This window comes from Gopherus evgoodei, chromosome 11 (genome assembly GCF_007399415.2).
Source record: "Gopherus evgoodei ecotype Sinaloan lineage chromosome 11, rGopEvg1_v1.p, whole genome shotgun sequence".
Taxonomy (NCBI): Eukaryota; Metazoa; Chordata; order Testudines; family Testudinidae; genus Gopherus; species Gopherus evgoodei.
In genome coordinates, this window is record NC_044332.1 from 29091903 (window position 1) to 29117423 (window position 25521).

Here is a 25521-nt window from a genome sequence, read left to right on the forward strand (position 1 = left end):
AGAATTAAAAGAGCTTTCAAAACAAAGGACAGCATTTTAAAATTTCCCCTGCATAATCTACATGTAGGTATTAAGCAGAAACGCCAAAGAATTTTTTTTTTCACGTAAAGAAATATCTACATGATGGTATCAGTTTTGGTTTAATTAAAAGGAAAGGGCCTGATCAACCCTTCCTACGGGAAAACCCACATGATGGAGTAAAGGGGAGGAAATATCTGGATTATTATTTTGGAGGGTGGAGTTTGCTCATAAACATACATATGCCAGGTGATCTGTGGGAGGTCAGGGCCATCTGCAAGGAGGGCCCATATCTCTGCACTGGCTCTGGGCCCTGGTAAATACAGACACATGATCCAGGAACAGAAACTAGGCTTTCTGAATCCAAATTTCATACTCTAACTACCACAAAATTGGGCCGGGGGAGGAGGGTGGTCATCTATGCAGTAAAGGTGCAGAAGAAACAACAAGGACATTGTTTTCAATCTTAAATATAATGCACCATTTGTAATGTGTATGGAGTCATTCCAGTTGTTATTTGTATTCTTTATATTGTATTTTGTATTTGTGTTTTTGTATTTTAATTTATCCAGCTTTCATCATGGGAAACTCAGGAAAGAAAAAAAGCATAAACAAAACTCTGGTTTAGTAGTGTTTTCCTGACATGGTTCATTGACATCAAATGTATTTGAAGGATCATAGCAATTTAATAGAAAAATATTTAGGGCCCAGTTCTGCCTCTCAAACACATAAACATTGAAATTGACATACTGGATCAGAACCATCCTCCTTTGAGGACAGTATCCTCTCTCTGACAGTGGTCGGAATTAGATACTGCAGAGGTGAGAGTGTTAGAAACCAGATATAGGATAATCTGCCTTTCACACAGGTCTCACCTGGCGTCATATAGCTAGAGATTGGTTTAAACACTGAAGCCAAGGTTTAATCTCTCTTGAGTAATGTCTTACTCCACAGGTACTCCCCATGAAATCAGTGGGACTATTCAAAGAGTAAAGTACTATTCTTTGTGAGTAACAGATGCAGAATCAAACCTTTAGTAAATAGGTCTAATCATCAACGAAATATTGGTTAATTTTTGATATACATTTATTTAATATATCATAACATAACAAAAAAATTTTACCTGCTGATGAAGTACAGTACAATGAAGGCACTTAGGCTTTGTAATATGGGCATTCCCAAAACTTCCTCTGCCTTTGAGCCCAACCTGAGAGAAAGATTTGGTGCATTTTCTAGTTAGTATACAATGTGGAAAAACTACTAAACTAATTTCAGGATGTACAATATCCCCATAAAAATAGTAATTGTAGTCCTTTTGTATGTGCAGGTGTATTACTTTTTCCAAGGGGAGTGTTCTTTTTATACAAAGAATAAACTGTGATTCATTGATAAAAAATGTAGCCACCTCTTTAATAGAGAAATACTTTGAACAGGATCACAGGAGTGACCACACCAGAATGGATTACTGGTCCATAGAGTTTGGTATCTTGCCTCCAGCAATGACCTATATACACCTCTATCCTGATAAAACGCAACCCGATATAACACGAATTTGCATATAACACGGTAAAGCAGTGCTCGGGGGGGAGGGGGAGGCTGTGCACTCTGGTGGATCAATGCAAGTTCGATATAACATGGTTTCACCTATAACGCAGTAAGATTTTTTGGCTCCCGAGGACAGCGTTATATCGGGGTAGAGGTGTACCTAATATTTCTGGGGAAGAAAACCCTCTCCCATAAATTCATCAGGCCAATTTTGCAATGCACAGGGGTTCTCAAACTTCATTGCACCACAACCCCATTTTGATGACAAAAATTACTACATGTCCACAGGAGGGGGGACCAAAGCCTGAACCCACCCAAGCTCAAACCTGCCTGAGCACCGCGGCTCAGGTGGGAGGCCAAAGCCCAAGTCCTCCCACCAGTCCTGCTGCTCTGGGCAGGGGGAGGTCGAAGCCCAAGGGCGTCAGCCCCAGGAGGGGCCTGTAGCTTGAACCCTGCCGCCCCGGGCTGAAGCCAAAGCCTGAGCCCCGCTACCCAGGGCTGAAGACAAAGCTTGAGCCCACAGTCCTGTGGTGCTTGAACTTTGGCCCTGGGTCCCAGCAAGTCTAACGCCAGCTCTGGTTACCCCATTAAAATGGGGTCATGACCCATTTTGGAGTCCCAACCCACAGTTTGAAAACTGCTGCTCTATAACGGGAAGATAAATCGCCCACATGGCGCCATCAGGAGCAATCACTATGAACTGTAAAGCACAAGATTTGATATACCTTAAAACATTTGCATGACATCCTAGCCAGAAAAACTGCATATTGTAAATGTTTATTTAAATATCTACCATTTAAAAAATCTACAAAATTATTTGTTTCTGTAATTTCTATTCCTAGTGAATGCTGCAGGTTGCCCACATAGTATGGAAAGAAATACAGCGAAACCTGTAGTAGAGACCATCTTTACTGGGCTATCTCTGGTCTTAAAATATCCCCCTAAACCAGTGTTTTCAAAGTTGGGATTGGATCACGGCAGGTAAGGTACTGGGTTGCTCTGATCAGCACTGCTGACTGGGACGTTAAAAGTCCTGTTAGTGATGCTGCCCAGCTAAGGCAGGCTAGTGCCTATCTGCTCTGACATCACCCTGCTCCCCAGAAGCGGCCAGCAGTGGGTCCGGCTTCTAGGCATGGGGACCACAGGGCTCTGCACACTTCTCCCGCCCCGAGCACTGGCTCCGAACTCCCATTGGCCGATGGGAATTGGGGAGGGCGGTGCCTGCGAGTGAGAGCCACACAGAGCTGCTTGTGCACCTCCACCTAGGAACTTGACCTGCTGCTGGCTGCTTCAGGCGCAGCGCAGGCCATGGTGCCAGGACAACCAGGAAGCCTGCCTCCCTCTGCACCGCAGCTGCGCCACTGACCGGGAGCCACCAGAGGTAAATCCGCATGCCCAACCCCACACCCCAATCCCCTGCCACAGCCCTGAGCCCCCGCACACCCAGAACCTCTTCCTGCACCCAAACCCCTCATTCCCGGCCCCACCCCAGAGCCTGCACCCCCAGCTCAGAGCCCTGACTCCCTCCTGTACCCCAACCTCCTGCCACAGCCCTCAGCCCCCCCCAAACCCAGAGTCCCTCCTGCACTCCAAACCCCTCATCCCTGGCCACACACTCAGGCCTGCACCCCCAGCCCAGAGCTCTGACCCCCTCCTGCACCCCAATCCCCTGCCCCAGCCCAGAGCCTCCCCTACCCTGAACCCCTCATTTCCAGCCCCACCCAAAGCCTTCACCCCACCGTCTTCCCCAGCTCTGAGTCCCTCCCACACCCCAAAGCCCTCATGCACAGCTCCATTGGGTCACAGGCATCAACACTTTTGTTCAACTGGGTCTCCAGAAAAAAAGTTTGAAACCATTCCCCTCAACTATCTGTGAATGTACTGAGTACAGTTCTGCTCCATATTTATTAGACAATTACAGCAACTTTGTTAAGCAACCAATTCTTTGTTGGTCCCCTGCTTCATACTCCAGAGGAGCTTTGACTATATAGTATCAGAGGGTAGCTGTGTTAGTCCGGATCTGTAAAAGCAGCAAAGAATCCTGTGGCACCTTATAGACTAACAGATGTTTTGGAGCATGGGTGCATCTGAGGAAGTGGGTATTCACCCATGAAAGCTCATGCTCCAAAACGTCTGTTAGTCTGTAAGGTGCCACAGGATTCTTTGCTGCTTTGACTATATATGCACTTTGAAAGCTCGGACTCATGGTACTGCCAACCCTTGTGATTTTAGCATGGGTCTTACATTTGGTGTTTTCTCTTAAGTCCCAATTTCTTGAGTCATGTGATTACGTGATCCCAGCTAGATTTTTAAAGTAAATTTTTAGATCTCATGGTTCAGAAAAGCTTGAGAACCCTAAAAGCTTAAAACCCTAAAGGAAAATAAGAACCCAACAGTTTTTCTAATTGATGATTTTTCGAAACCAATCTCATGATTGTGTTGGGTTTGGCAATACGGGACTCATGAGATCTGACGTATATATCTATATCAGCATAGTAGCAGAACATTTTCCTTTTTCTCTTCCTTTACCTTATTACTTAATATTAGTGTCCCCTCTTAATAAATGTGAGTTACAGCAAAGGCTTCCTAACCTCAAAAGCCAGTAGGTTTTCAAGCGGGGGAAACCAGCAATCAATACACGAGACAGGTTGTTAAAGTGCTGCCTGCTTGCAGCCTAGGCGAGGGACGGGACAAAGCCTTGAGCCTGACCCGTTCCGAGACATCACCTGCTTCATTAACACGCGTAGCGCTCGGGGGGTGTGTATCAGCGTTACGCTGCGAAGCAGGGTGACAACACTTTAAGACGGGAAGGTTTGGCCCTCGGGCGGGGACAAAGATCCTGGCTGGAGCCTGTGGGGCGCGACACCCGCTCTGCTGCCTCTCCAGCCCCTCCTCGTCCAGCCACCGCACCACCCACAGCTCAACTCCGCTCCACAAGGGGCTAACCTCCTTCGCATCGCTCCTTTATCCCTCCGCGCCCCCGGCCACAGGCAGGGCGAAGCTCGGCGGGTCTTTTTTCGCCCCTTGCTCAGTCCCTGGCCATCCCCCTCCCCCCATTTGCCCCTTTTTAGCCACCGTAAAAAGCAGGCTGCAGAATCTTACGCTAATAAGGGCAGGGCTTCAGCCGCTCTTACTGAGCATGCGCAGTTATTGTGCGTTTGCTCCCTACGCCATAAGCAGCACGTTCCTGGAGGGAGCCGTTCGCCGCGCTACACTTGCCGGGTGGAGACATGCAGATCAGGTGGACGCTGATAAGCTGCTCTTGGGACCTCATCCCCCGCCTTCGGCCCAGCCTGCCTATAAAGGGGGGCGAGCTGCGAGGCGGTGGTAGCTGCGGCCGCAGGAGCTGGGCGCTGGGCTGGGACTGTTCCCGGTGGAGCGCAGCCCCGCCAGCCCCCGCGCATAAGGCTATCGCTTCCCAACTTCAGCTACAGTGATAGCTAAGTTGGGAAATTCAAACATTCAGAGAAGCCGTGTCGCCTCCTGCTCCCCGCGCGTCCCCTCCTCGGCAGCGGCTGGGGCACAGGACTGGCAGCGCGAGCAGGAATCGGGGCGCAAGCGGACATGACTCGGGCTGCAGAGCAGACAAGCGACGCAGGATGCTGTGGTCAGTATCGTGCGGAGCGCCCTGGGGGCTGCTGACCCGCAGCTGGCTGGTAGAGAAGGGACGCAGCATGTTTGCGGGGTACGCTGCCTGGGAAGGAGTGCGAGTGTGCACGGGTGTGGCACTTACAAGCACTTCACCCCATGCCGCTCAGATGTGTGACATTACATGTGTGGGTTACGGGGTATGACATCGTGTGGTTCAGCTGCAGTGGGCTGTGCAATAGGTAATACAGAGATTTTAAGGCCAGAAAGGTTCCTATTGATCATGTAGTGCTGTGGTTCTCACACTGTGGGTTGGGGTCCTGACTCGCGTTGGGATCCCATTTTAATGGGGTTGCCAGGGCTGGCTTAGACTTGTTGGGGCCTGTGACCAGAGCCCAAAGGCTTCAGAGGCTGAAGCCCTTGGGCTGGGGCTTTGGCCCCCCTACCCACCAGGGACTTGAGCTGGCTCAGGCTCCTGCCCTACTTTTTCTGTGATTCTGTAACAGAGGCCACAGAATTACATTCTGTAATTCTTGAATCAAGTCTAGTGACTTGTGGTTGAACCAGAGCCTAACATATCTGTGTGGTGTGTGTGTGTGTGTGTGTTTAGAGTGCTGTGTGGAAAGGGTGCACCCATTGGTGGTGTAGTGTAGGGTTTTTCAACCTTTTTTGATACCAGGGACCAGCTTGCTGCCTTTCTAAACTCTGTCAGAGAGATCTCAGGGATTGGTGCTGGTCTGCAGACTGGTCATTGAGAAACACTGGTACTGCATGTGAGATCAGTTGGATGGGGCACAATCAGGTGGCACAATGTAAATATGCTGCAAAACTTTGTGCATATTTAGCTAGTAAGACATGTTAAGATACATTCAGTGTTTCTTAATTTTAGTATAATGTTCTCTCTCTTGCACAACTGCTATGTTGTGGCTATTCCAGTGTGTGGAATTAAAACATGTATAGCAAACATCTTACCTTATTTTTACAATAAAAGACTTTTGCAGTGTAAAGATTGCTGAGTTAAAAATTGCTACAATTTAGTAGCAACCAAGGAAGATGCCAAATAGGCAAAATGCATCTGAATCATCTTTAGCATTTATCTCTCATTTCATTTTTAGGATCCTGTGTCAATTATTTTACATCTGCAAAGTTTCTTCTTTATCTTGGACATGCACTGTCCACCTGGGTAAGTTAAAAACATTTTTTTAAAAGTGTGTGTGTGTGTGTTACATCATGCAGTGGAACCTCCTTAATCTGCTTTTGACTGCTCTGCACTGCACGCTATAATTTATATACAGAAGGTGGTCTTTGGCAAAGACTTAATTGCAAAGTGCTGTGGTGAGATCTCACTAAGGGTATGTCTACACTATGGGATTATTCTGATTTTACACAACCTGGTTTTTTAAAACAGATTGTATAAAGTCAAGTGCACGCGGCCACACTAAGCACATTAATTTGGTGGTGTGCGTCCATCTACTGAGGCTAGTTTAATTTCTGGAGCGTTGCACTGTGGATAGCTATCCTGTAGCTATCCCATAGTTCCTGCAGTCTCCCCCGCCCATTGGAGTTCTGGGTTGAGATCCCAATGCATGATGGTGCAAAAACAGTGTCATGGGTGATTCTGGGTAAATGTTGTCACTTAATCCTTCCTCTGTGAAAGCAACAGCAAACAATCATTTCACACCCTTTTTCCCTGGATTGCCCTGGCAGATGCCATAGCATGGGAACCATGGAGCCTTTTTTGCCTTTTGTCACTGTCACCGTATGTGTACTGGCTGCTGCTGACAGAGGCGGTACTGCAGTGCTACATAGCAGCATTCATTTGCCTTTGCAAGGTAACAGAGATGGCTGCCATCCGTATTGCACCGTCTGCCATTGTAAATTGGTGATGAGATGATGGTTATCAATCATTTTGTACCGTCTGCTGTTGTCACGGGTGCTCCTGGCTGGCCTCGCTGAGGTCGGCTGGGGGCGCGTGGACAAAAGTGGGAATGACTCCCCGGGTCATTCCCTTTATGTTTTGTCTAAAAATAGTTAGTCCTGCCTAGAATATGGGGCAAGTCTACAAGAGAGCACAGCTGCTCCAGGTCAGAGCCCCAGACATCCCACGGAAATGATGAGCTGCATGCCATTCTAGGGGGTGCCCCTGCAACAACCCCACCCATTACTTCCCTCCTCCCACACCCCTCCTGGGCTACGGTGGCAGTGTCCCCCCCCATTTGTGTGATAAAGTAATAAAAAATGCAGGAATACAAAACACTGACTTTTTAGTGAGAGAAAGTGAGGGGGAGGCAGGCTCCTGCTGCTATGATAGTCCAGGGAGTACAGAATCTTTTCTTTAGACATGAAAGGGGGGGAGGGGAGCTGATGGAGCTCAGCCTCCAGCTGCTATGATGAGGGCGGTTACCCAGCATTTTGTACCATCTGCCAGGAATGACAGGGAGTCATTCCCATTTTTACCCAGGCGCCCCCAGCCAACCTCACTGAGGCCAGTCAGGAGCACTCACGGGATGATGATGATGATGATGATGATGGATACCAGTCATATTGTACCATCTGCCATCAGGAAAGGAAGGGGAGGGGATGCTGCTGTTCAGCGCCGCAGCACCGTGTTTACCAGCAGCATGCAGTAGACATACGGTGACATTGAAAAATGGCAAGAAACAATTTTTTCCCTTTTCTTTCACAGAAGGGAGGGGGGGGTAAATTGACGAGATATACCCTGAATCATCCCGGACAATGTTTTTGACCCTTCAGGCACTGGGAGCTCAGCCAAGAATGTAAATGCTTTTCGGGGACTGTGGGATAGCTGAAGTCCTCAGTCCCCCCTCCCTCCCTCCATGAGCATCCATTTGATTCTTTGGCTTTGTGTTATGCTTCTCACACAGTACTGTGCTGTGGACTCTGTCTGTCATATCCTGGAGATTTTTTCAAATGCTTTGTCATTTCGTCTTCTGTAATGGAGCTGTGATAGAACAAATTTGTGTCCCCATACAGCAATCAGATCCAGTATCTCCCGTACGGTCCATGCTAGAGCTCTTTTTGGATTTGGGACTGCATGGCCACCCGTGCCGATCAGAGCTCCACGCTGGGCAAACAGGAAATGAAATTCAAAAGTTTATGGGGCTTTTCCTATCTACCTGGCCAGTGCATCCAAGTTCAGATTGCTTTCCAGAGCAGTCACAATGGTGCACTGTGGGATACCGCCCGGAGGCCAATACCATCGATTTGCGGCCACACTAACCCTAATCAGACATGTCAATATCGATTTCAGCGCTACTTCTCTCGTCAGGGAGGAGTACAGAAACCGGTTTTAAGAGCTCTTTATAACGATATAAAGGGCCTCGTGTGGACGGGTGCAGGATTAAATTGGTTTAACACTGCTAAATTCAGTTTAAACGCGTAGTGTAGACCAGGCTTAAGTCTGTGTAATCTTCACGCAGTATGGTACAGTATATTTGCAATATTCTAATAAATAAAAGTGCAGTGCTCGCAATTGTCTAAGGGCCTGATTCACTACCCTCACGCACACTGAATAATACCTTACTCCTTGAGGAATGTCATTGAAACTAGTAAGGTTTGTTAGAGAGTAAATGCTACTCAAAGTGGGTGGAGGATAACAATAAAACTGAGCCCTACTAATAAGTATATTTTTACTTCTTTGTCCTTGACTTTATAATTTGAAGGGGTTTTTATACCTGCTCACCAGTGTAAATTACTGAATGTTGTACAATGGATTTCCTAGTCATCAGTACTTAAGAAACCTCTGTTTTTCTGAAACTGTAACATCCTTACCTGTAACACAGTGCCTGTTTACTGAAACACTTTCACCTGTATCGAAACCAACCTTTGTTAGCAATTTACAATGCTTCAAGGTGAATGAAGTAGATCTAGAAATTGATTTGAATTAAATGTATCTCTCAGTTCATTAAAATCATACGAAGTGGCAAAATCTAGCCTGAGAAATGCTACATTGTTTAATATCATCTTAATCCAGTATCTTGCAAGTGAATGACAAGTATTAATTATCAAGACAAGTAAAAGCACTTTTTTAAAGTAACTTGTCTTTCTATGTCTGTGTACTAATTTGTAAAATCTCTGAGGCAGAGACTGGCTTGGTATGTACTTTGTACAGCACTGAGCACACTGTTCTAGGAGTACAAGGTTGTATACTTCACTTCCTTTAATGTAAAGGATCACAGTTGTCTCTCCTAAGAAGGCCTGAAGAGAGACAGTCAACTTTTGGTTTAAATGGGTACAATATAGCAATTAATTATTTTAGTCCAAAGACTTCGTTGGTGCTACTGCTGTTATGAGAAGTAGTATGTTCAGTCAACAAAATGCACATCTTAGCAGAATCAAGCTCAGTGTGCTGCTAGTTATTTCTGCTAACATTGAGTGGCACCTTACTATGTGAATGGTCCCACTGAAATCCATCAAAGGGGCAACTTACAGATTAAGATAAGGTATCATTCAACGTGAATAAGGGTGACTGACTCCAAATATAGGATAATCTGGACTACTGGAAACAGTTGAGTGAAAAATGTCAGCTTTATAGAAGTATTAAACACTATACACCTTTATTGATTTCAAAAACTCAACTGAGGATCTGAATCCGCTGTCCTTAATCAGGAAAACTCCTATTTAAGCAACAGAAGTTTAGTCTAACTTTTAAGATTCAGGCCTGTACTTGTCTAAAAAGTTGTTTAACCCACAGTAATTCCTCTTTGGAGTCTAAAATAAGACTTTCAATAATAGAGAACGGGAGGAGGAGAGAAGGGGAAAGTTATTTGGTTTTTTTCTCTGCCCCTCAAGATGGAAACACATCAACCCAGATCTCTGAGATGGCTTTTGTATAGTTTTCATTCTGCAATATCAGTGATAGGTATTCAAAATACATAATCTTGTATAGATAAACCTCCTTTACTCTAGTTGGGGAAAACATAATTAGCTTCCATGTTAAGCACCTGCTTACAGGAAGAAACTGTAACTGATTAAACATACTTGTTTCTTATCTCTACTACAGGGAGTTGGGACCCCTCAGGGGGTTGGGACATTATTATGTGGGGAGTTGTGAGCTGTCAGCCTGCACCCCAAACCCTGCTTTGCCTCCAGCATTTATAATGGTGTTAAATTAAAAATACCTTTTTTATATATTTATAAGAGGGGTCAAGCTCAGAGGCTTGCTATGTGAAAGGTGTCACCAGTACAAAAGTTTGAGAATCACTGCTCTACAACCATTCAGAGACCTGAAGGAGGGCCTGAATAAGACTGTTAAGCCCCAGTTCAACAAAGCACTTAAGCATGTGCTCAAGTACCGCAGAAGTCAAGGACAAGCTAAGTGCTCTACTGAGCTGGTGCCTTAGGCCCAGTTCCACAGAGGTATTTTGAAATCAGTAGAAGTTAGGCACCTAAATACTTCTGGGATCAGGGCCTTAAACCTTATTCTATCAACTATATACAGTCATACTGTAATACAGTGCTAAAATCATCAAACTGCCATTAAAAGAGGAATGGTTAGGATAATTGTCATTCATACAGAAATAAATAGGGTTTAATATCCATGTTATGAATGATTAGAAAGATCTCAAGAATAGCAGGATTAAGCCTGTTATGTGCTTCTGCCTTTTCAGTAAGGCATAGGTCCTGCAACTAGAGGTGTAGGGGGGTGTTGTAGCACTCCCTGACTTGAAGTGGCTTCCCTTATATACAGGGTTTACAGTTCGGTTCAATGTCTCTCAGCACCCCCACTATAAAAATTGTTCCAGTACCCCTGTATTAAAGCTAAATTTATTATCAAAATTCCCTGAGTCCTGGGTGTAATTTAAAAATGCATAACTGGGTTGTTACTTTCTGTTTGTGCTGCTTAATTTTCAATTCCCTCTTGTTCTGTGCCATTAATTGATGATCTCTGACTTTTTTTTTAAGTTGATAGTAAAAACTACAACCCCAAAACAAAAACCAGTGTGCTTCCCCCGTTGAAAACAGCTAGCTTTGGAGAAGTTGAGGCAATGTGGAGTAGCATGAAAGGACTGTGGGTGAACACAATGGATGAAAATGCCCAGTTAATGAACTCCTAAACTGCTGATGCTGCTCAAAGCTACTGCTACAGAATCACAATCTAAACAAGATAAAACTGCTTTTTAATTTTTTGCATTAATAAAAGCTAAAGAGTAATGTCCATGTTCATACAATGTAGAACAGGCATAGGGAACCAAGAGAAGGCTACACTTAATATGTATTTGGGTTCTTAGTCTCCAGTAGCAAGATCTTGGCCTGCAGATACTGAGGGAGAAATCTTGAGTGCATTTAAGTCAATTGCAGTTTGGCATTGACTTCAGTGAGGCCAAGATTTTACCTTGAGAGTAATAGCTGTCATGGTGCCTTATTTTCAATATTTAAAAAGATGTATGTGGACGGGGGTGGAGGTTCCATAAAGCTCCTTTTTTATTTAATCAGTTTCAACAACTAAAACTTTGATGCAGTAATAGAAGTATATCAGGCCTGCATCATTGTTCATTCAGGTAGAAATTTAGTTCAGAAGAAAGCACTAATTTCATAATAGGATAGCCAGAATTTAGGGTTCAGTAACCACCTACATACATGTGAAAGTTGAATAAGAAGTACTATAGCTTGAATCATACTGAGTTCTTGATTCAGAAAGACACTTAACTTCCATTTATGAAAGAATTAAATTATGCATAGTTTTACACAACCCTTCCCAAATAAGGAATGTAAGCACAGCATGTTACAGAGGGATATTTTTTTGTCCTTATATGTGGAGAAATCAAGTCAATTATTGGGGGTCTGCCTGTCTGAGAGGTCCCAAGCCTGTGGAATTTGAGTGAATGGTTTTGTGATCTGGTGTATAGAGTCGCATCACTGCTTATGTTGACCCTGCTGCATCTCCATTACGGTGGGGGTAGCAAGACCAAACTTGAGTGGTGGTGTGATTCTGGGCAAAAGATCACAATGCCAGGAGTGAGTGGGCCCAGATCCCCAGGACATCTGCCATTGCAAGGTGAATGTAGGGTTGGAGAGCAAGTAAGTCTACCCCACCTCCACAGGGCCCTCAGTTTCAGATTTTGTCTTGAGCCTCAAATATCTGTGGCCCTGCTTCTGACAGCTATCACAGGCACTTGCATAAATGATAGCTTTTAAATTTGTGAGTGTTTGGCGCAACTCATCTCCAGAAGAGCCTCAGTTCATGTATTCTAACAAATCCCAAAAGCCAAATTCATCACTGGGGTATACTGCTGCTACTCCCTGGACTTTCAGCAACAATTAATTTGATCCCAAACTGAGTGACACTTCAGAGGCCTTTTCTTTTATTGCCATCTTGTTCAATTTGTTAGATTACTCAGTTTCTGGTCTTGCAAAAACAAAACAAAACATTTTTTTAAACAAACTTGGAACACTGTGCATTTCAAAGTCCTCTGTACTGTGCAGAAAATGATTACTGAGCCTTTCAAAAGAGGCTGATAACCGAAGAATATATATTCTATGATAGATTACCATTAGGGACTCTCCTTAACCAAATTATATCTGCAGTAGTACACTACAACTTCTGTAATGCAGTTGTTGCAATATACTTCTAAGTAAAATGAGCTAATGACCTAAATTATGTGGCCTGAATAAAGGGAAAATAAAATATTCAATGGCCAGCTGTGGATATATGCGTATTGCCCAGCATTGTTAGTAAATCACAATAATGGAAACTTGTTTTGAATAAAATTTAAGACTGGCTGCCTTTATACTATATCCTTGAATATCTTTAACACTTAAACTATTGCAATTGCTATGACAAGTTTTGGTACTACAATACAGGAAGGATAAATTATTTCTAAATACCACTCTTCTGTTGGAAACTTAAGGATGCTTAACTTGAAATCTAGTCAGTTTTTAAAATCTGGTTTCATATTCAACACCTACCACCCATTTCCCGACTAACTTGTGGTTTTCCAATCACATTTTCCTAAGTAGAAGCTCCATACAAATGCCAGACTCCCCGTCTACAGGGGAAACAGTACAACAGAAATGGTAAAACGGATTACCTAGGAAATCAACTTATTCTTTGCTCTCTCAGTTAACAGTTGTCTTGGAAGGTATTTTTGTAGGTGAAATGTATTCAGACAGAAGTGCTGATTAAAGTTGGCAATGTTACTTTAAACCTGAACAGCTAGAATAGATGACAGTTGCTTAGTTCCACCCTTTGAAACTTTCGTTTCACATGGACAAAGTTATATTTGCTAAAAGAGCACTGATGATGATAAGCTTCTGTGATGAAGAATCTTCATGAAACTTAGTCCTTACTCAGGCTCGTTGGTTGCAGCTGAGGACAGAATTTTGGCTCATAATATTACCATAGAAAGCCTTTGGTACTATGATGTACTGAGGATAACCAACATTAATTGGGACCAGTAATAGTATTGATCTGGACCTAAGCTCCCATTGACATGGGAGGGTGCTCCATGCACAGAATGGCAGAAAGGGCTTATATTAGGAGCGGGAGGGATGGGTGGGAAGGAGGTAACCAAGTTGTTTAATGCCATGTTAGCATAGGTATTCTTTGTGGAGCTATTAAAACATGGAAATCAGCTACCATCTAGCAAAATGCAAATACTGATATCAACTTTTTTCTTATTAAAGGGAGATCGGATGTGGCACTTTGCAGTGTCTGTCTTTCTGGTTGAACTTTATGGAAACAGCCTACTCTTGACTGCTGTCTATGGACTGGTTGTGGCAGGATCAGTTCTCCTTTTGGGAGCCATTATCGGAGATTGGGTGGACAAGAACTCAAGGCTTAAAGGTTAGCAACCTTAGTGGAGGCTATTACCTATTATGGGGTGACTCAGATCAGAGTCAGAAGAGGAAGCCATCTAAAGCAGCTGTCCGCATAATGGCATGCTAGAAAGATCCTCTGGTTAAATATGAAAACCAGGCTTAATTTACTAACATCTAGAAATATTATTTCAGAATAACAATGGACTAAATACTTCAATGTGGATAATCTCAAAGATAAGAGAACACCAATTTTAGGCTCTGATCTATTCCTTACTCATACAAAACTCTAATTGTCGCTAGAGAGAGAAGGTGAAGTCCATGTGAATTTAGCCTGAATAAGGATTGCAGAATCAGTTTTCTGGAATCCAGTAATCTAACAACATAATTTAACACTTCCTTGCTGATTCTGTCTGTCTACAAATATTCCACACAGTATTATAATTGCATTTGTAATTTGTTACTCTTGACTGTTGAGGTGACTGAAGAGTACATATTATGTAGTTAATTGAAAATCTGTTCTGTAAAATTAATTTTAAAATATTTACACAATAGCACTTGTTTTTTTTTAAAAACAGTGTTTGTTTTGAAGTCCTGGTGAATGGAGGAAAATGCCTACTTTTCTCTTATTGTATTACACTATTAGGTCAGTGGAACTACATGAAGAATGAATTTGATTCTGTGTGTAGAGTGTAAGATGGTGGTTGATTCAAAGTTAAGATGAGATCTCTGAACACTAAACAGTTTACCTTGTAAATAACTTAATTTTTAAAAGAGAAAATGGGGTGGGGGGCAGGAGAAGGACTTGAATATAGCTTTCATAGGAAAAAAATAATTCTAAAGATGAAGATGGGGGAATATCCATAGATTCTATAAACTTTTTTTTTTATCTGAAACAGTGGCTCAGACTTCCTTGGTTGTACAGAATGCATCTGTCATCCTGTGTGGTATCATCCTGATGATTGTCTTCTTGTTTAAAACCCAACTTTTGACCTTATACTCTGGATGGCTTCTTGTAAGTGCTCAAATTTAAGACTCCTTACATGTCACTAATAAAGGAAAGTAACTACCAGTAGTTAGTTTGACTCCAATACAGCTCTTACAACTGAGGATCTGCCCAGTGAGTCTCTTCCTGCATTCATGGACGTCAATGGAGGTTTTGCCATTGGCTTCAATGATGCAGGATCAGGCCATTAAATCCTACTTACTGTTTTTAGCTTTGTTGCAAAAGGGCACAGGGAACATACCTCTTTGTTAATAAAATTTTTTTTTAAATGTTCATATCATTGTACTGTCTGAAAAATAACATTTATGTGAAATGGTTTGAAATACAGAGCTATAATTGTGGCTGTCCAAGAAAAAGTCATGGTGTCTCTTTAGTCATTAACTTGGTCCATCATTTTACTCATGTTTAACACTTCTTTCCTTTCCTCCAGACCATGTGCTATATCCTGGTTATCACAATAGCAAATATTGCGAATTTGGCCAGCACTGCCACAACAATCACAATTCAGAGAGACTGGATTGTTGTGGTTGCAGGTGAAGACAGAAGCAAATTGGCAGGTGAAATACATTATTTCTACTATCTAAAAGTGTCTAACATGTGGGCTTGATTTTTAACAGACTGCAGTTTTACCCTGAAGTCAGCACATTCTTCTATGTTCCAGGAGCTGTGAGAGAACAACAGTTTAAAAGGGCAGCTTTCCCCCTACCATATTCCTCACTATATTTACAGAGATTAGAAATGACTGTTGTAAAACTCTGATTACAACATAGTTACCTAGCCATAAAACTATCTAATTCTAGTTTTAATCCAACTCTAACACTATTGAGGGAGATCAGTTTTATTTCTGCAAACCAAATATATAATTTCATCAAATCATCTGTGTTTAGTGTTTAATATTCAATCATATCCTGTTAGTCAATGCATTTACTATTAAGATTTATCAACATTTATTACCAAGGGAATCCCGTATCCAGAGCACATTAGAAAGAGTAACCTTCTTATTAGGCAAAGAGAGTGCACAATTTGTAACCTTTTCTGATATATAATTTTAATTTCTCAAATTACAAACTCCCTCTTAATCCCCTATTTTGACCTTGCAGTAGTTTCTTAGCAATTACCTTCTGTAGAGCAGTAGTGTCTTAATTTCTTCTAAGTTTCTTCAAGCACACAAAAGTTGTTGGAAGTTCCCTTGCAGAGCCTTAATGTTAATGGTTCTCAATAATCTTTCTTGTCTGTATACAGACAAATCACATCCCTTCTCTGTTTCCTCACACAAGAAGAGGTGCATGTCACCCCTGGGGAGAACCATCATATAATAGATGTGATGTAATAGAGACAGTATAGCCTTTTTTTGTCCTTCCTCAATTCTGACAGATTAATGCAGCATCATATGACCATTTGTGTTCTGTACAAGTGCCTCAGAAATGAGGCAGTCAGTTCCAGCACATTCCTCCTTGCAACTCTGTTTCAAATGAATACCTCACACAGAAAACCTGTTCCAATTTTATAGGCTTCTCCCAAGGAGGGTTTTGTGTCTGTGGTTTTCTTTTATTTTTAATTAGTTATAATAGTATCTAAAACAGAACAAAGATTATATTGTAAGGAACATCGGTAAAATATTTACCTTCATTGTGAAATATGCAGAATAACCAAAGGCCAAAAGAACACATTTCTGTTCATACTCTTTTCACAAAGAGGCACACACAGTTATGTAATTTAGCAGAACAGGCAAATAAAAGCTATTGTGTTCTCTCCTCACTTATCCCAGATGGTTCTCTCCATCTTGATTCCCATATGGCTTCCCTTCTAACTCATTTGGGGTGGGGAGGAATACTACTTTCCCAAGCTCCTTGCTGAAACAATCTCCCCCCTCTCTCTCTCAGTAGATCGGGCAGGTCTTCATGTGTGAAGACACCTCTGTCTTGTGTGCTCTGATCAGCAGTGAATTGGTTATTAATACTGACACTTAATTTATCATTAGATTTCAGAGTTAATTCCTTGAAAGGAACAAGCAATTTCAGGCTGTCTGCAGACTTGGGAAAACCTCAATATATTGGTTTACCCTTGGTTCACGTTTTTACAGAAATCTTAGGTCAAGATTTTCCAAGATAGGACTCTAAAATTAGGCTCTTATCTGTATGTAAGCACCTACATGTGTGGGCCCTGTTGAGAGGGGTGGAGAGAGCTGAGCATGCAGTGACTTCTGTTGGCCACAGAACAATCAGAAATGTAGGGCTGAAAGGGACCTTGAGAGGTCATCAAGTCTAGCCCCCTTCACTGAGGCAGGACAAAGTTCAATCTAGACCATCCCCGACAGGTTTGTCCAACCTGTTCTTAAAAGCTTCCATTGACAGGGATTCCACTGCCTCCTTAGTTAAAGATGGAAGCCTCTTCCAGAGCTTTTAGTTATAAAGTTATTCCTAATGGCACCAGTTCATTGCAAATAAAGATTAGTCATTGCTATATGCACAGCAACTTGGTGGGGAAAGTAAGGCAAAAGTTTATGGGGTCAGGGGACGGAGGAGGGAGAACGCTTCTTCCCATTATTAGAATGGAACCATGAACTATATATTAATGCCTAAACCCAAGAGGACTGCATCTAAATGTGCAAGAGTGGAACAGAAGGGAGAGAACTTTGCTCTCTGAAATTGAAGAATGATTGATGATCACTGCATGCCTCAGTAAGGAAACTTACTCATATCAAAGGTCTGTTGCTATCGAAATGGGTATTTATATGGTCATTTGTAATTGGAGAGAGGTGAATTGAGAGAGCCAAGAAATACATGTTTCAGTATTGTACAGATAGTTTAAGAAACTTCTGTCATCCATTACAGAAAAAAAATTTTCATAGGTCATGACCCATCCTGTATTTGGTGCACCCACTAATTTCAGGAGAGTTGCTTCAAAATCGGGCCAGGAGTACATGGTGATTTTTGATGATTATTCTGAAGACCATATGATGATTTTTCATCCCACTTACTTTAATCCCAGTATGCCCAATCATGAACATCTCTGACAAAACTCTGTGACCGCAGTGGGAGTTTAGTTTGATTAGCCCAATACAATTAAACTAATTTTCATCAGAGACAGATGTATTATACATAAGGGCTAAATCCTGGTCCCAATGAAGTCAATAGGAGCTTTGCTATTGGTTTTTGTAGGGACTGGGATTTGGCTCATGTATGTGTAATAGAAGATTAAAATGAATACTTCCGCTGTAAGTTTTCATTAATATTTTGCTTATCAAATTGTATATTATAGATATGAATGCCACAATACGAAGAATTGACCAGCTGACCAATATCTTAGCCCCCATGGCAGTTGGCCAAATAATGACCTTTGGCTCACCAGTGATTGGCTGTGGCTTCATTTCTGGCTGGAACCTGTTGTCTATGTGTTTGGAATATCTGCTGCTCTGGAAAGTATACCAGAAAACCCCTGCTCTAGCTCTCAAAGCTACTTCAAAAATTGAGGAATCAGAGCTGAAACAACTGAATGTACAGAAAGGTATCAATGATATATTTAAAATTGATTAGATACACTACATGAATAGTACCAAAACTGGAAACCATTCATTTTCCATTTTATTCTCAGACCATTTTAGTGTTTTTGCTTAATGATACTTTTCAGGATTTTATTCTTTACTGTTAAGAGCAACTTGTTTTAGTGTCAGGTGTCATTACCAATGAACTTAGTTTTGAGTAACAATATTTGAGGTTGCAGATGGCTGGAATACCCCATAAACAGCAGCCAAAAAATGGACATTTTGGATCATTCTCTCTCCTTGAATTGGTTTATTAAACTAGCCAGTTTTAATTATAGAATGATCAAAAATGTGGAAGATGTTGGAATATGGAGTCTAAAGAATATTTTTCCCTTTGAAAAAGAGAGAGATGTCTATCAGGGAAATACCACTCAAAGCACCTAGGAAAAACAGAGCTTCCAAACACCCACCAAGGATATGGAATTTGTTGAAATAGCTGGAAAAAGATACTCTAAATGTGAGGTACCACTAAATGAGGACTTGTCCTTTCGAAGACTTAAGGTTTGATTAGGGTTCTTAAGAAGGGACCAGAGTAGTTCCTGGGGGACATATGGGTGGGGCCATTGTAAGAAGAAATACATTATTTGTAAATTCTAGGATGATTTATAATCTAATGTTAAAGTTTAAAAAAAAAAAAAAAAAAGTGAAGGATGAGGCCATCTTAGCAGTCTACTGCTAGAACCACACACTACAGTTTAGGAGATCTCAGAGAGTAACATTCCCTGAGTGCTTTTCTCCCCAGTCAGCAGTGCATGGGACTCCTGAGAAAGCACATTGAGCCTCTGTGGAGGAGAGTGCCTTGGGGTTAATACTGGAGCAGCGGTGAAGTGCTCCAAAAACAGACCTTGTCACCTCTCCTATGCCAAGAGGTTGGTGACAACACAGGTTGATGGGGTGAAGTGAAGAGGTTAAAAGGTGAGTGCAGCTCATTGGAGCTCTGAATGGGTCTTCTTTGAGCTCCTTAAGACTAAGGACAAACTTAGCAACTGGCAGTGTTTGGAAAACCTGACTCATTCCCCACTATTTTGACTTGGTTTAAAACTAGACTTGTTAGGGCTGTAAATATGCCTCACAGAGGCCTTCCAGTTTGCAGGGATTTGTGCAAAGCTTTATGATCAAATAAACTCCAGAACACATACTAAAGTTCAGCCAGCCACAAAGTGTCAGATGGCTTCCACTCTAGCTGAAAGGCTTTTTCAACCTTTGCCAACTCTCCTGGCTTTAGATTTGCAACAAAATGAGAACCTGGCATGGTGTGAGTGTGTCTAGGATTGGAAATCAAGAATGTCTGTATTAAAATCCCAGCTATCACACAGACTCCATAAGTAGCCTTCAGCAAGTCACTTAACTTCTCTATGTTGGTTTTACCCACCAATAACATGGGGAATAACATTTCTTTACCTACCCCATGGGACATTGAACATTTTTAATTGTTGGTACAGTGCTTTGAACGCTAAAAGCCCTATATGTGTACCTAGTTGTGTCGTCATTAAGCAAATTATTTCGCACAAGCCATTGCTTAGTGTTCACATTTCACAAGAAACCTAGTGTGAGGAGAGAGTAGGCTACTCTCTTCACCAATGTGACACAACAAGCTGCTTTTTAAATCAATGGAAATTAGCTTTATATTTTTGGTTCCCCTATTCCTTTCTGGATTTAAGGGCATGGGTAGAATGTGAAATATAATAACTTGAACAAAGCTGTTTTTGTAACATAATTAACCAGAATATATTTAAAATGACACACCTCCCTAGAAAGGAAGAACATTCATTAAATACATACAACATAATGAGCTATACTCCTATAGTTCTTTTGCAGGAAAGCACTTAATAGTTATGTTTCTGTTTTACAGATAGCGAATTGAAGCCCACTGAAGGAGTCCAGTTAATTGGTGAGAAAGATGTAGCAGTCTTTGAGCCCCATCAGGAGAAGGAAATCAGCTGTAGTGGCCGGATTGCTGAACCTTTCATCACATTTCGTGATGGATGGGTTGCATACTACAACCAACCTGTATTTCTTGCAGGCCTGGGTCTCGCATTCCTCTACATGACCGTTCTGGGCTTTGATTGTATTACTACAGGTTATGCATACACTCAGGGTTTGAGTGGTTCTGTGCTAAGCCTTCTGATGGGGGCCTCGGCCATAACTGGAATCATGGGAACAGTAGCCTTTACCTGGCTCCGTCGCAAATGTGGCCTAGTTCGCACAGGCTTCATCTCTGGAATAGCCCAGATTGCCTGCTTGGTCTTATGTGTGATTTCTGTGTTCATGCCTGGAAGTCCTTTGGATTTGACTGTTTCCCCATTTGCTGACATCCATACCAGGTTAATGGAAGGACAACCATTGCCTACTGCACTTCCAGCTGATATGTCTGAAATACCCCTTACAACTGGAATGCACAACTGGTTAAACAGGTCTAGCTCAGTTAACAGAGACCTAGAGATGAGTTCTGACTCTGTGCCTTTAATCTCTGTTAGTCTTCTGTTTGCAGGAGTCATTGCTGCTAGAGTTGGTAAGTAATGTCTGTCTATTAAAATCTCTAATCAGTGCTTATTTTTAATTCTATCAGAGCTTTATTAGTTGTAGATCCTTTTTGTTAAACTCAGATTTTAATAAAGAACCCAAGATTAACTGCATTACTCTTAGTCATAACAAGTCTAAAACTTGTGGTATTCAATATTGCCGTAGTCTTGCCTATGTAGTTACCATAGCACCTAGTTTCTTGTGTATAATATTGCACAATGCCTTAAGTCGTAATTTTCTTTACTCAGTACCCTTTGTAAACATATGTAGTATACTCTCTCATGAGATGGAGTTAAGTATTTGCAGATGTTTAATTAAAATTGCTATATATTTGATAACATCTAATTAAGCTTTGAGGATTTGCTAGATGGCCTAGTATTAACATCTCAACAGAATCAAAGAGCAGAACAATTTAATTGCATGAATGAAACAACGTATAACTATCATTTTATAGTACGGCTCTTACGGCTTCTCTATACTTTAGTCCTCTTGGGAGGAGAAAATACTTGGCTTGCATGCATTTAGTGTTACCCTCAAAGAAAACTTAAATAATAATTAAACAGATTAATCAGGCACAGGAGCTACTACATTGAGTTTCTCCTTGAAATCAAATTTTCCTGCAGTGTTTACAGTTGAAAACATGCACTTCTCTCTTCCCCCCCTCCGCCCCCTCACCAAACACATTAATCTCTCCACAGGACAGAACTATTATTTATTACAGGCACAAACCTTAAATGGAGATGACAACTGGAATGAAAAATTCTTTTAAACAATAAGTAGACTTTGGTTATAGTCTACATGATGTGCTCTAAATTTCTTTAATTTTACTTTGGAAAAAAGTTAATCTTGCTGTATCTGTACATTTTCTCTTTTGCACATGGGGAATTTAAACTAGTTAAAGGAATTTAAATGTTTCAATATTTACCTTACTCAGTTTTAGTGTGGGTGTCAGCTAATCCAGATCTTTTTCTCACAATCCTAGAGTTTTTCCATTCTCTCCTTAAGGAAAGGATTGTTATACAAAGCATTGTTTGACAGGCATACTTGATTCAGTGTTGCACCAGTTCTCTCTATAAGACATAGCAGCAAAGGGCCAAATTCTGCCCTTAGTTACACTGGTGGGAAATCTCATCAAGTCAGATGAGAGCACAACTTGACCCAGATGTTTGTCTTCAAATCAATGCTTATTATGATGAAGATTGGATTGGTAAAGAAATAACTGTAGAATGAGACCCTTTGAAAAAATCTGACCTTTGATATAAATTAAGGTTTTTCTTTTTGGCTTTTGTTTTTTCCCATAGGCCTCTGGTCCTTTGATTTGACTGTCACACAGTTGCTCCAAGAAAATGTGATAGAGTCTGAAAGAGGCATTATAAACGGTGTCCAGAACTCCATGAATTACCTTCTTGATCTGCTGCATTTCATCATGGTCATCCTGGCGCCCAACCCTGAAGCTTTCGGCTTACTGGTGCTTATTTCTGTGTCCTTTGTTGCAATGGGCCACATAATGTACTTCCGATTTGCCCAAAAAACCTTGGGGAATCAGCTCTTTGCTTGCTGTGGTCTTAAATCCAAAGCCGTTTCTAACGATTCACCACCTAGTAATACATCCGCTGTTTAGGGGAGTCTCAAACTATTGCCACTCCCTGTTTAATTATAATTCAAGTATGCAGTTAGATGCTTCAAAGTAGCCATAAAGGGCAAAGTAAGGTGTTTCTCTATAGTCTAACACAGTCATAGTACACTCGCTTCAAGGGAGACCTCCAAACCAGATAAGAAACTTGGCCAAATTCATCCATATGTTTCAAGTTTGGGTTACAAGGAAATTACTCTGATGCTAAGTTGAAGGTTTAAACTGAATCACCAAAATATGTAGTGTAGGAATGCAACAATTATTTTATCATAATTGTAATTTTTAATTTCTTCCATTTTAACCATGATGAAGCCTATGGCCTCACTGGCATAAATACATACAGTACTCTTTAGCTGACGTACATGTGTAGTCCTCACCTGACTTTAGAGCAATTATTTGCCCATTGAGCAATATAGTTCATGTTTGTTAGCTTGAGTAAAAATTGTTTTATCTTTTTGTTGGTTTTTCCCTTTTACATAAATGTTGTGGTTTCTGCCTATATGCTGCTCCAGTTAAGAGAACTGGATTCTTTTTCTAAACTGGCTGAAATGTTATACTAACAAACAAGTTGCGAGTACTGTGTATTTTAATTTTATTTTAAAGTTCTGATGTTTGTGTAAAATCTGACATTTGCCTAAAATATCTCTTTGCCTTTGTCTGGTTTTGATTAACTTTAGAGAAACACCTTTGTAGGTTTAGCTTATACTATTCTATAGTATGTATAAGTTCAAAATATTGTATTACGTGTATGTAGCACTTCATAAAATTAAGTACAATATAACCAAGTAAGCCAAAGCTATAAATGTAATGTAGTATTGTAAAGCAAAGCTTTTTCTATTAAAGCACACCAAATGTGCTAAAGAAGGTTTGACAGAGCAGATAATATAAAGGGTCATGAGTTTGGATATAGAAAGATAGGCTAAGGGCTAAATCTACTGGTTACCTTTCTGAAAATTATCAGAATGTGAGCAGCTTGAGTTTCATTTTAATCTAATGCCATTGCTTTAAGAAACCCCAACATCAGCCTGGTGTATTAGAAAATTACTAATCCAGGCTAAACTAAACATAAAGGACAATTTTAAAATATTTTATGAACATTGATACATCTTTTTAAATTCTCTTGTAAAACATCATACACTTTTAAATTACTAGAAACTTGTATTTTTAAACATCTGTAAAACAAAAACAAGCTGTGACCGTTTGGCCCTTTTAAAGCAATTTTGGGGAGAAGAGTGGAGAGTGACCTTTTTTCTTAAAGGAGTCATTTTTCAATGTGCAGTTATGGACAGCTTTTATATTAACCATTTATGCACTTTTGTGGCAACTGCAGTAATGTTGCTTTAGTATTCAAAGTTTCCTATGGTATGACTTTTTTAAAACAATATTAAGAAGTCTTTGTAAAATGTTTGAAAAAATATAACTTTTTTCACTTTTTTGTACTGTCTTTTTCAAAAAGCCTTATGTGTTGGCCAACTTCAACCTTGATGTAAGCAGGCACAACTCCATTGAAACTATTGGTGTTTACACCATGGCTGAATCTGGGTCACTTTCCTCAGAATTGTGATAACTTGTATTTCTATTTTAAATAGAATGTAAACAATTTAGTATTTGTTTCTGACCAATATTTTTCTGAAAAAATCTGAAGTGAATGCATGAGGATCCCATATCAAATCTCAACTTTAAATGAAGTAGCAGCCCTCAAAATTCAGTAAGTGCTTGTAACAACAATCCCCCCCCCTTTTTTTTCTTCCTATAAAGGATCAACATTAATCATTGATTCTTTACTGAATGGCACTCAGGGACTCTTTCATTAGATTTATAATTGTTCCTACTTTCCAACAAAGAATCTGGTTTTGCACTGTAATGAAAGTCACATTTATTTAAAAAAAAAATTAACAATCAGTGGCTCAATCCTGGGGCATAAATTTCCTTCAGGAGTTGTTTTGCCATCAACAGAACTTTGTCAGGCAAGAAATTAAATCAGATCTTGTTTGTGTGGACTGTCTAATCATGTTTTATAGAATGGATACTTATAATGTTTGATATTGAAGACAATGGATTTATACTAAAGATGAATGTCCACTTGGGGCAGTGGGCTAAACAATAAAACTTAGATCTCTGAATTGCTAAATGTGTCTTCTTATTTCTGATTATCTGTAATCTCAGTTGAGGCTACATTCTAATGTTGAATGTGAATAAAGATTACTTGCTCTACTAGTTTGCTCATTAGTCAGTGGGAATACTTGTGGCCTAAAATGCTACTCCATACATTTTGTTAAGAACTTTACTTTGTATCGTTAGGGGGCCTGATATGTTTTGCACACACCAAACTCCGACTGATTTGAATGAGAGTTTAAGATAGGCAAGCAGTGCGCAACTAGATGCCAAGAGATAATCCTAAAGAACCCTTCTTACTCCCATTATTTCATAGACAAGAATGCTTTGGATCTAGCCTAAACATGTCAGGAGACAAATGTACTGTTTAAATATGTGTATGTGGGCCCTGAAGTAGTCTGTCTTTATGCAAGTTTTGTTGAGTAGGCACTTTAGGAAGAAGCCTGTCATCTCTTTTTTTAAACATGCACAAATTAGGAGGGGGGAATCTCTTAATGTGCATAGTAAAACCAATATTGCTATTCTTATTTTTATGTAGGATATAGTAGTTGATATATTAATCTCCTTAATAAAGCTTGTGAATAAATCTGGATGAGCAGCTTTAGTTCTATTTGGTTTTATTCTGTATATAGGTGGATGTATTTGATGAGCCAAAGTCTGCCACATTTTAGACTAATACTTTGGTCTGTTCCTCAATGTAAAGCTTGATCTATACTGTCAGGAACTGCAAACAAATGGGATAAAACAGGTAACAAAAGTTACCACAATGTG

The 25521-nt window shown here is 40.9% G+C and overlaps 1 protein-coding gene and 1 long non-coding RNA gene across 4 annotated transcripts in view; one reads left to right on the plus strand and one right to left on the minus strand.

Annotated features, from left to right (window-relative positions):
- The window catches only part of LOC115659407, a 34022-nt gene extending 29233 nt beyond the window's left edge, over window positions 1–4789 (minus strand). For 2 of the 3 annotated variants that reach the window (XR_004002537.1, XR_004002538.1), the window contains exons 1-2: window positions 4155–4659; window positions 1142–1225 (exon numbers count right to left, since the gene is read on the minus strand). This is a non-coding gene — a long non-coding RNA (uncharacterized LOC115659407). The other variant, XR_004002539.1, reaches the window with a different exon arrangement.
- A 108-nt stretch (window positions 4790–4897) lies between these two features.
- SLC40A1 (solute carrier family 40 member 1) lies at window positions 4898–24766 on the plus strand. Its single transcript, XM_030579450.1, has 8 exons — window positions 4898–5170; window positions 6267–6334; window positions 13798–13957; window positions 14829–14944; window positions 15366–15492; window positions 18197–18442; window positions 20332–20991; window positions 22304–24766. The coding sequence occupies exons 1-8, from the start codon at window positions 5128–5130 to the stop codon at window positions 22621–22623; spliced, it is 1740 nt and encodes a 579-aa protein (XP_030435310.1). The 5' UTR covers window positions 4898–5127; the 3' UTR covers window positions 22624–24766.
- Window positions 24767–25521: the final 755 nt, after the last annotated feature.

What these genes read in the sequence shown, in the direction of transcription:
- SLC40A1 (XM_030579450.1), top strand. Translation starts at nt 5,128, where the DNA reads ATGACTCGGGCTGCAGAGCAGACAAGCGACGCAGGATGCTGTG. An exon ending in GACATGCACTGTCCACCTGG is followed by an intron (nt 6,335 to 13,797) that starts GTAAGTTAAAAA and finishes TTCTTATTAAAG; the next exon opens with GGAGATCGGATGTGGCACTT. An exon ending in TATACTCTGGATGGCTTCTT is followed by an intron (nt 14,945 to 15,365) that starts GTAAGTGCTCAA and finishes CCTTTCCTCCAG; the next exon opens with ACCATGTGCTATATCCTGGT.